This window comes from Homalodisca vitripennis, chromosome 6, assembly GCF_021130785.1.
Source record: "Homalodisca vitripennis isolate AUS2020 chromosome 6, UT_GWSS_2.1, whole genome shotgun sequence".
NCBI lineage: Eukaryota > Metazoa > Arthropoda > Insecta > Hemiptera > Cicadellidae > Homalodisca > Homalodisca vitripennis.
In genome coordinates this window covers 129,069,750-129,081,191 of record NC_060212.1, presented here as the reverse complement: position 1 = coordinate 129,081,191, position 11,442 = coordinate 129,069,750, and the positions used below count along the sequence as shown (strand labels likewise).

The following is an 11,442-nucleotide window of genomic DNA, read 5'->3' as shown; positions in this document are numbered from 1 at the left end:
AAAATCCATCTCATACAAGTATTTGTCAAATATCTCAGAATAATAGTACAGAATGTCAGCCTCTATACCTCTGTAAGGTAATGAATAAAGTATATCCAACTTAACATTCAGAAGTATAGAAGGCGACTTCCATTATTTTGTACGGTTGCTGTAATGTTTAGCTCTTTAAAATAAAATAAATAAAGGAAAAGATTAAGAGATTATCAAAATAAAATATAATTGAAGATGGGAGGCTGGAAAATAAAACAAAAATGTAACATAATCTATAAATATAAACAAAATTTATTGTCTATGACTTATTTTTGTATTTAGTTACACTAATTAATGTATTTAGTTAAGAGGATCGGCTAGAAAATTAAACAAAAATATAAACACAATTTATTGCCTATGTCTTTTTTCTATTTAGTTAGACTAATTGAAGTGCTTTGTTAAAAAAATAAAATTCGGGAGAAATCAATGTATCAACTCCTGTACAATACACTATGAACCTATGCGCTAAGATGTGCTAATATGCATTATTCAGATGAATGTACAGAAAGATACAATTTTTCCAGCAGTTTTTAAAACCATCCACGTATCAGTGAATCGCCAATTAAATCGCCACTTTTCAGCCGAACCCCCGCAAATGTCACAGATTTGTTATCTAACGCCAAACCACTGCGGCGTGTTGTGGAATGTTATCTCGCGTTATTTGCCTAACTTACCAATACACTGTCACTTTAACTTTGAGGCAGTAAAACACATTCAAAAAGAGAATTTTAATAGACAAGCATTATTTAAATTTCATTTCAATACTAACTCATTAAAACTTACTAATGTAACAAACATACACGAAAAAAGTTCATAAAATGCCATTAAACAGCATTAACTGTATTATTGAAATCCGATCTTGGATGAAACCGTATTAAAAATTGTCTCATAATGCTGTTTTTAGATTATTTAACTTTACATTACTTTCAAAGTTTACACTGACTTAAAATAATGTACCTCTCTAAATAGCTTTCATTTTAATTACAAACTCTATGCAGAAGAATAAAATTGAAGAACCCTACCTTTGAAAATTTAAATTTTAAAAAGAAAACGTGTAGATCATACATTATTAAATCAGGCCGGTCTTTTGCTTACTATTGATACTTATTTAATGAGTCTTTTGTACTAAAAACGTTCTGGAGGTAATCTACGAAGAAAACGTATTCCTAATAAGAGTGAAATTGATTGCCATAGTGTAAAAAAAGATAATGAAATTTACTTTATAACATTCATTCAGAAAATAAAATAAAAACATTTAATCACTTTAACATTAATATGAATAGTTGAGACTAGTAAGAGAAAAAGTATAAATCTATCTTACCTAGCCTAGCTGATATTGAAACTCCAGTTGAAATACATGACTAAATAGGATGATTATACTACATCAGCAAGATTAACTCAAAGGTGGTTGTGCCGTAATTTGTACCTAGAGTTGTTATTGTACAGCTTGTAGCTAACTTTGATCATTGCATAGTTTTAAACTATTTGCAGTACGTGTAACGATGGTTACCGGTTATGTTAACTATTGATCAGAAGCACGCCCTGAACTGTGGAAACACGATAGATTATTCTTAGATTTGAGATATTTGTGATCATATTTTATATCGTTTTGGGATTTCACGACATCAAAATATTGATTTCCGTGAGCAAGATTTACTACTTTAAAGATTTACTAATAGCCGCTTTATATTCATCTGTTCCAAAGTAAAGATTGGTAAGTTGTGATGTATAGATATTATTACTTAATATCTAGTAGTTAATCGGAAATAAGAATAATTAACTATAGGTACTGATAGATCTGACAAAACCATGATCCTAAATTAGGAGTTTATTTGTTCCTAGTACTTCTTTAATTTTTGTAAGTATAAAATTTAACTTTGAACCCTTCAATTATTTTTAGCCTTATTTATTTTATTTGCAAATGTCATCTACAAAACCTTTTTCAAACGATCTAAATAATACTGTTGAGAGGTTTTTTAACGTTTGCAATAACGTTATTTTTATTTACCCTATATCCCCTTAGGTAAAAAGGTCTTTGTGATGACCGGCGCGTGAGATTTGACAAGTCAGTGTAATGGTTAGAAGAAAATTTTTCCTATTGTGTGAATATTGTATTAAGCACAGATCAGCTTAGCAAATCCTCTCAGTAATTCTCATAATATTGTACTAAATTTTAATAATTATGATTCAAAAATCATTCCTCGTCAATTAAATATAGGTACAATAAAATAACATAATTTTTTATGTAATAACGTTGTATTATTTAAATTACATCCATTTCAATTTTTGATAATACTCTTGGTGGGTTAAATCTCAAATTATTCGCAAATTTACTTCTAGAGAATCCCGAAAAGCTCAATGAAGTGCTTTATTTTTAAAAAGAAGGCTTAGAATCCGAATAACTCTAACTTCGTAGAAGCGTTTAATAATCGGCTATCATCATCGCCAATGATTGAAAGGAATGGATTTGGTATACTTACCTCCTGTAGAAAGAGTAGGTCTTCCCCCTAGGTCTACGTGCTTCAGACACTATCGGGAAAGTGTGTTTTTGTATTGCCTTTCCTTATTTCTCAAAGTGATGTAAATCAATGTAGTAATATTCCTATTTAATTTAAGTACCCAAAAACATTGAATCTAAATAACATATTATTATGTGAAAAATATTTAAAAAAAATGGCCATAAATAACGTTACTTAAGGCAATAAAAGGTTTTAGGTATTTAATAAACTGTTCAGAGTTTATCTTCATCAAACTGTACTAATTACAAATTTGCACCTTTGAACACATTTACCTTTTCGTATTATACACTTAAAAAGTAGTGTTTCCTATATATACCGTCGCAAAGCTAAATCCAAATTACTGAGCCAGTTTAGAGACCCATCCTCTAAAGCTACGTTTTCCTAGCTCCGCGACTGGGCCTTTTGCGCTGCGTGCTCCGTGCTCCGTAACTGACGAAACCACCGGTTCTCTGTAAACCAATGGAGGTGTCTTCCTAGCTACGCGTTGCGTGCTTAAGCCTTAACCGCGCTGCGTGGTCTTTGCTGCGCGACTGGGAGCACTGCCTCGAGAGCAGTCAATCACGCACCGCGCAGCAGGGTAGACGACTGTTTATTGTTTGGTGAAGTTGATCAGTTTGTGTGCTCAACATGTGTGACAATAATAGTAATAGTTCTAGTACTAATAACATTAGTAAGTTTTCGGTTGACGATGACAGTGCATTAATTGATCTTGTCTCCGAATATGACATACTATGGAAGATGAGCCACCCCGATTTCAAGAATAACCTGAAAAAGGACAAATTGTGGAATGGGATCGGCCAAAAACTTAACAAAACAGGTAAGAAAATAAAAACAATAGTTTTCATTCATATTAGTAATAAAGTATTTTATTTTTTGAAACTACTATACAGTTACATTACCAGAACAGCAATCAATGCCGAGGGGATTCCAATACACTTAAAGGTCATAATAGTTCTTAACATAAAATACAAAACGTCACACACACATACACTTTCATGTTAATTTGAACAAATTTAGATTAATCAAATTAATACTTATAGTGAAAAGATGAGATAATGTAAAAGTTCTACTGATGGTAATACAAATATTTAAATTAGGCTTTTTTATACCTGAGGTAGTGAAGATTAAAATAAATAAACTATCTTCCCCTTAATTACTAAGCTACAAAGTTTACTCACATTACAAAGTTTTTTTCTGATACAGAGCGTTCATTTTATTTGAGTAGTAAGCTCCATTAAAGTAATCAGTAAAACTGCTTCTTACTTTAAACCCTTCTGCTTTAGCATAGCCTCCGACATAAGCCAAAGGGATCATATTTTGTGTAGGAAGTTCGTGCTGCGGATGAGTCACTGGTCCTTTGGGGTTGCGTGCAATAAAGTCATCCCTGATCCAGTTATGAAGACAGCAACTTACGAATATGACTAAGTCGACTGTTTCTGGTTTCAAGTTTATTGGTGTGAAAAAAATTCTGAAAATGTGACACAAAATACCAAATGCATTTTCAGTTACTCTTCTAGCACGACAAGTGGCGTAGTTAAAGTGTCGTTTATGAACATCTGCGATTGCTTGTTTGTGCGTGTAGGGTTTCATGACATGAATATCCAGTTTAAATGCTTCATCTCCTACTACAACAAATGGTAGCTGAATTTCAGAAGAAGGTAGGTTTTCAGGAGGTGGGAAAATAGTTCCTCCTTGAATCAATTTCCCCATTTTAGACTTTTTAAAGATTCCAGCATTTCCTTCTTTGCCGTATGCTCCGACATCGATCAGTACAAATTTGCAGTTTGCGTCAGCCATAGCAAACAATACAATGGAGAAAAAATTCTTAAAATTGTGAAAAAGGGATCCTGAATGAGCTGGTGCAACTATCCTCACGTGTTTTCCGTCTATTGCAGATATACAATTTGGGAAATCCCAGTTGTCCCAGAATTCTTTGGCTTTCTGTTTCCAATCAATCTCCGATGGTGGTGGCAAATGCACATGTTCTATTTTGTCCTTGATAATTCTCAAAACGTCAGGGACAAAATTCGATATTGCAGACGCAGAAATTCTGTATTGGAAAGCCAATGATCGGTATGATTCTCCCGTAGCCAGAAACCTGAAAAACATAATTGTATAAAATTTGTTAAAATGTCTAATTGTAGTTGGTTTTCATACAGGTGATAGTTGCAAGAAGAGATGGAGAAGTATAAGGGACCACTTCATGCGCGAAAAAAGGAGACAACTGGAGCAGGGAAAGCAGCTAAAAAGAAGAAAAGAGCGTCGTATTGGGAAAGTTTGAGCTTCTTAAACAACGTGGAAGACGAAAGAAAGTAAGTTTTAATGCCATTCAAATTTAAAAGATTTAAACAAAAAGAATTGTTTCCATAAGAAAAGCATCGGAGCCGTAAAAATTGTGAGAGACAGTAAAAACTTTGTTAACACTTACAATATTTAAAATACTCGCAAACATTTTTACATACATTTTATAATTAGTATTTTAAAGAGAAATAAATTAAATTGGCATGCGTAGATGAGAAACTTTTACTGTAACAAATCTATTTACCACTGGTGCCAAATAAATAAGTTTTGAAGCCTCATTTCAGGGAAATGTTTTGCTTAAAAAATCACAAAGTACTTGAAAATTATTTTGGGGTTAAAATTTATGTACCTAAGAATTTATTTATTTTTAGGGGGTTAACGAACGCTGGTGAAACTGAAAATACAGAGGTCGCCATGGAAAATGAAGATTTAGTGACCAATGATCCAGTTGATGCCACCGAAACAGTGGAAAATATAAGCGATTGTGGAAATTATGAAGAACACGGCCAAGGTGAAGAAGATGATTTAGGTGGAACTCGGCCACTCACTTCTCCAGCCCAATTTGAAAGGAAATCCGGCCGTAACTTGAGGAAGAAAGACAAAAAACATGAACTGATAGTTGATCTATTGCAGCATAGGAAGGAAGAAAAAACAAATTAGTGAAGTGTGTGGAAAAGATGATTGATATGGAAGAAAAGTACTCAAAAGAAAATGAAAATGACTTGTTTTTTTAAAAGTATGGCCGCCATTGTGAACAAACTAGACAAGAAAAGCCAAGCTATTGCTAGGAGCCAGGTTTTCCGAGTTGTCAGTGATTTGGAACTGGCCCAATATACAGCTCCTTCCTCCGTATCTACCACACCATCTGCGTCCTCTTTGGACACCTCTTGGACACCAGCACCGGCCTCCTTTAAAAATGATCAATCTCGAGACAGTACATCACAGCAGTATGTGTGGATGGACAAATTTATCCAGTTAAAATGAGGGGGGAAATGAGAAAAAGTTGTGTGGTTTTAAAAGCTATTAATTGCTGATATTTTTTAAGTACAGACCGTTTTGAATTATACTAAATATATCATATTATTAAACACATTTTGAATTATATAAATATATTTTTCTTTCACAATTAAAAGTTTGTTGGGCCTACATTCATTTATTGTTCAAACGTTTTTGAGTAGAGGCCGTTTTAAGTGATAAACATTTTTTTCCTTTATCATCAATATTTGTAGGGGCCTAAATGTATTCGTTTACATGTTTTCAAATATAGGCTGTTCTATAAGCATTTGTAAATTATCAATATTAACCTTTTCTTTTTCCAACTCCTGAATACTGTAACAGATACCGGTACTTTGGGATTATACTGACCACACCCAGACATGAATCGTTATTTGACATTTTGCTTCTACTGATTACTAGATTAGCATAGAACAATATTTCGTCAATATAAAACAGGAATTGTCTTATCGCAAACCCCTCCCCATCCTCAGACAGAGGTCAAAGTCGAGCAGTCTAGTAGATAACGTGATTGCAGAGTCTCGCCGCCCGTTCTCCTGGTGCGTCGCTTTGTTTTACTTCCGTGTTTCCCTACATTTCTCAAAACACAAAAATTCAACTAAAACAAACATTACCAAACAAAAACTAAACTCTTTATTGAAAAAAAAACACACAGAACTTGTTTTTATTCTTGATCACATACCGCCACCCAAAATGCGAGTGCCTCCGGCCGTCAGCGCAGGCTTCGGCAGCACCGGTGCTGCTCCGCGCTGATGTCACCGAAAGAAAAACATCCCTCGAGATAGTACCTATCAGTAAAATATCAAATTCTAGAGGGGCTGATCAGAAATATAAATAGAATTGTAATGGAAAGGCAATTATGTACCGTGAAAAAAACTTAAATAATCATGTGATTCCGCGCGGCCTGCCGTAATCGGGGTTCTCGAGAAAGATAAGATAACAGCGACAATAATACCGATCATAATACCTGGAAATGCTTGTTGAATTATGGAATGTTAGTTCTGTTACTCAACTACATCGTTTTATAACGTCCTAAGTTCATTTAAAAAAGTTTAAGCGTTGGAGACATATAACGGAATCTGACCCCATTATCAATTGATAATCGTTGTAAGTTTGTAATTTTGTAATTAAAGATGTGTTTTTTCGTTGTATCATGTTTGTTTCTATAAATTTATATTTTTGACTTCTTCATACTGGTGTGGTCGGTATAATCCCAAAGTACCCAGATACCTAATTATTTACAGCTGCATTATTTGTAAAATTTCAACTTACCTTAGGGTGACGGCAAGTTTCATTTCTGCTGTTATGGGTTCAATTACTCTATTATACGGCTTCACAGTTATTTCCTCTCTCACCAATCCCAGAAGAGAGAAGAACTGGTCCCGTGTGAGTCTGAAATACTCCTTAAATTTTACCTCATTGTCTATTAGGTGTTTCGTTATCAAAACATTATAAGCACCTTCACTTTTCCGCCGTTTAAACAATTCACTACAGGAACCGCGAGTAGAAAGAAGAGTAACAGCAATGTCGACATCCTCATCCATTTCCTCGTCTGCGAAGAGCAATAACTTTGCCAAAACATTCCTTTTCCGATCCATATCAATGAAAACTGTACATTTCTTCTTCAAGATAAAACTGGACGAGGGGAGAGTTAAGTCGCGCGTTACGCTGCGTAAAATGACAAATCCTAGGAAAACACTTTTGCGCTGCGCAGTATTTAAGTGCGCTTCAACTAAACACGCTACGCAATTGGCCTAATTACGTAGCACGCAGCAAGCCCAATCGCGGAGCTAGGAAAACGTAGCTTAAACCACTTAGACCAGCCAGACCACCAGAAAACAATCACAAAGGGCAGTCGTTTACAATGTGCTCCATTGTCTGAGAGTTTGCGCCACAATCACACGTCTGGTCGTCATTAATACCTCACTTAAATTTCCAGTGATTGTTTCTTCCAACGCCAGTTCGAAAACGATTCAATAAAACCCATTCCTTACGAGGAATTTCCAAGCCACCCGCTGCTTTCGTAGGATCGGATATCAAGAACTTGTTCCGTCCATCGAATGATTCCCAGGATGACGCCCAGTTAGCATTAGGCGTAAAGTTCTCCTCTATTAACTGGGATGCTGTTCGTAGTGATGGCTTGCGTGATTTGAGCTGGCTATCTTGCTGAGGAAGGTCGCGCGTAACGGGCAATTCGGGATTGGACACGATCTTATTGAACTCTCTCAGAAGAGCCTCTTTGCGTCTAATCTCAGGTGGTGCTATATTGCTCAACACTGGGAGCCAAGGTGTTGATGTTGCCATGAGAGTTCCAGTAAATGTCCTCATGGCCCTATTAAGAACGACATCGACCTCTCGCACATGTGCACTATTAAGCCACACAGGAGCACAATATTCAGCAGCGGAGTACACAAGGGACAAAGAAGTGGTACGCAGTAGTTTTGCGTTGGCTCCCCAAGTTGATCCAGCAAGATGCTGTACTATATTATCCCTTGTTTTCAGCTTTGCTGCTGTCTTTTGAAGGTGACTTAAAAGTGAGAGATCGGTCTAAGGTAACTCCCAGATACTGCAGATGTTCATTATGTTTCAATTTTACACCATCAAGAGTTATATTTAACTTGTAGTTCGCCAGTCTGTTATTTAGGTGGAAACATGATACTTCAGTTTTAGTAGGATTTGGATTTAGCTTCCAGGCTCTAAAATAATCTGCGAGGACTGAAAGGTCATCAGTGAGTGCCTGTTCTGTTTTCTTTACGTCCTTATGTTGGTAGGCTAAGGCAATATTATCCGCATAAATAAACTTTCTGGATAACGTTGTTGGGATGTCGGCAGAGTACACGTTGAACAACAAAGGAGCAAGTACTGAGCCCTGTGGAAGGCCATTTTTAAGTTGCCTGAAAGAACTCTCCTCACGGCCAAGGCATACTTTTATAAGCCTGTCGCTAATCATTGAATTAAAAAGCTGGACCGTCACTCTTGTGATCTCCCAGTTATGGTAGCTATCGAAGTGTTTCCTATAACAAGTGTCCAGATGATGTGAAATATTTAGACCTAAAACAAGAATGTTTGAAATGTATAAATCCAAATGTCAGGTAGGCCTAATTCATAGTTTTGTTATTGTTTGTATTTGTTTCTATCCACTAATAAAATACAAATGTCATTGTTATTACTACACTGATCTTTACAAGTTATAATTTTACAGAGTGAAACTAAGAATATTTCACAAGATCTATCTTTTATAAAGGAAATTCATCTTGTTTACGAAAATATGTGAAATAAGTATCCGTATTACAGTCCGAAAACACTTATATACCCTGCATAATTTGTAACAAAATAATTTTAAAACTGATTACAATATTTAAAAGGCTCAGCTAAGGCTAAGCCAATTAAGTTCTTCGTTAAATATAACAACGTTAGTCAAGGTTCACTCCGTTAGTCTTATAATATTGTGTTATATGGCTGTCATAACGTATCAGTAGTTTTATCGATATTTAGTTATCATTATATAAATTACGTATTAGCCAATCCATTATGAATCGTTACAATGGGATCCATAGAGTACAGTATCAAAGGTTAGAGCACTATTACCTCCAATCCTCTTCTGCTTGTTATCTGATAGATGGGTCGGCTCTTGTGAAGTAGCATGCTCGATTGTCGAACGTAGAAATCCACAAAGCCAAATTAAATTGGTTACTGCTTTGGCGTAAGGTAGCCTATTTTGAAACCGTATCTATGTCTTATAGTTCCTCGTGGAATCGACCCACATCAACAATTGAAATTAACTTTAAGCTCTATTGCTACCAGAAGATAGCTGCTTGTGAGCAACACACTAGTCTTTGATGTTTGAATTGAAAAAAACCTGCTAAAACAATTACATAAATAAGATAGATTATAATATTAAGCATAAATACCTTATTTTAATGGAAAAGACATTTTTCATACTTCCACATTTAATTATTTTTTTTAACGCTTTCGCCGATTAAGGCATGATCAGTTTGATATTTGATTCACTTCCATCAAGAATACAAAGCAGAAAATAAATAACTTAGGCGATTCGACATATTTTATTATGTTCTTAAGCAAATGTACGGTGTATCTCATATCACATTTTCTTTTACTTTGGTAAGTGAAGCACCCAGTTCCAGTGTACGTGTTGTAATATCGGTTAGGTGACTCTGCTGCGAAACTAAATTCCAACGAGCTGTCTTCATAATAATTAATATTGTGTATAGTAATAATAATTAATCCGAGATCTTGAAAAATTAATACTAATATATGAACTAATTATTTTGGTGACACGAAATTCGTGATAACATTAATTTGGTGGTTAATATTCGTAATTAACGTTTCAAGTTTAGCAACTTGCATGATCATCAACATGCAGTAGAGTCAAGTAAATAAATATAAATTTTATAGAATTTGTTAGGGAATTTGGTGATGATGTAAAAGAAGTTTTAGGTGTTATAGTACTATTATTCGATTTGTCGCAGGCAAGTGTCAGCTCATTATATCAGCGATTATAATAAATATTTTTTAGATCCAAACGAAAATAAGATTTATGTACGTGCGTATATCCTGTATATAAAAAAAACTCTTATTTATTGAGGCGAAATTATGACCTCTTTCTTACATTAAACCTTTTAAAAAATTTATCTTAATGATGCAATTAACAAACATACAGTAATATTATGCATTAATAACAATGCATTTATCTATACTATAATAAATAAGTATTAAAATAAAACAAGCATTGTATTGTTTTTTATTGTATCGAGTGCCCGACTGTAATACAATCATTGAATTCTTTCAACCAATTTTAAATAACTAATAATACATATATGGCACCATATAAATTCAATAAATATTGATAAAAATTAATGAATTATTAAGTCATTATAATATATTTCTACGTTATAGTCTATATTATGACCACCAATATCTCGTTGGTAATAAGCAGTTCTGGAAAATGACCGTATTTTAAAACTTTACGTCAGTTTATAGCTGACCCGTATGCAAAACAAAACTAATTTAAGTGTTAATTTTTAGCCCGTTCAATACTAATTACAAACTAAATTGATGATTATAAGTTTGGCCACACTAATATAAAAACAGCTAGACATATAAATTGTAAAATACGTTTACGATTGAAAGCCGTTTTGTACCAATACGATAAGAAATACGGAAACATAACGAAACAATGTAGATCACATCCATCCAAGGGGTACTTCCCGGTTGGCCTTATTTGATTGAAATTTCGTAAATACTATGATTTTTAAAAATACTCTCCCAAAATAGAGCCACAAAAACATTGTTCTTGAAAAACAATTTCCCATTCATGTTGTAACCGCTCGTTTACATACGTGTTTGCCAAATCTGGGAGCTTTAGATTGAAATTAAGCCATATTATTTAGACAAGTTTATGAGAGCTGTGAGCCAAAACTGCTCGAATTAATATACAATAATCGCTAAATACCATTTTCATAGTAAGGCTATGTTTCTCGGAGGACATTGAAGATAAATGCTTGAAAATAAAAGGTAGATGGTCTTTATTCATTTAGTTTTTTAATTAAGTTATATG

General features: G+C 34.2%; 1 protein-coding gene across 1 annotated transcript; it reads right to left on the bottom strand.

Annotated features, from left to right (window-relative positions):
• Positions 1 to 3,696: 3,696 nt before the first annotated feature.
• Positions 3,697 to 7,440, bottom strand: LOC124365264 (protein ANTAGONIST OF LIKE HETEROCHROMATIN PROTEIN 1-like). Its single transcript, XM_046821229.1, has 2 exons — positions 7,137 to 7,440; positions 3,697 to 4,647 (listed from the first exon to the last, which is right to left on the bottom strand). The coding sequence occupies exons 1-2, from the start codon at positions 7,406 to 7,408 to the stop codon at positions 3,729 to 3,731; spliced, it is 1,191 nt and encodes a 396-aa protein (XP_046677185.1). The 5' UTR covers positions 7,409 to 7,440; the 3' UTR covers positions 3,697 to 3,728.
• Between the last annotated feature and the right edge of the window lie 4,002 nt (positions 7,441 to 11,442).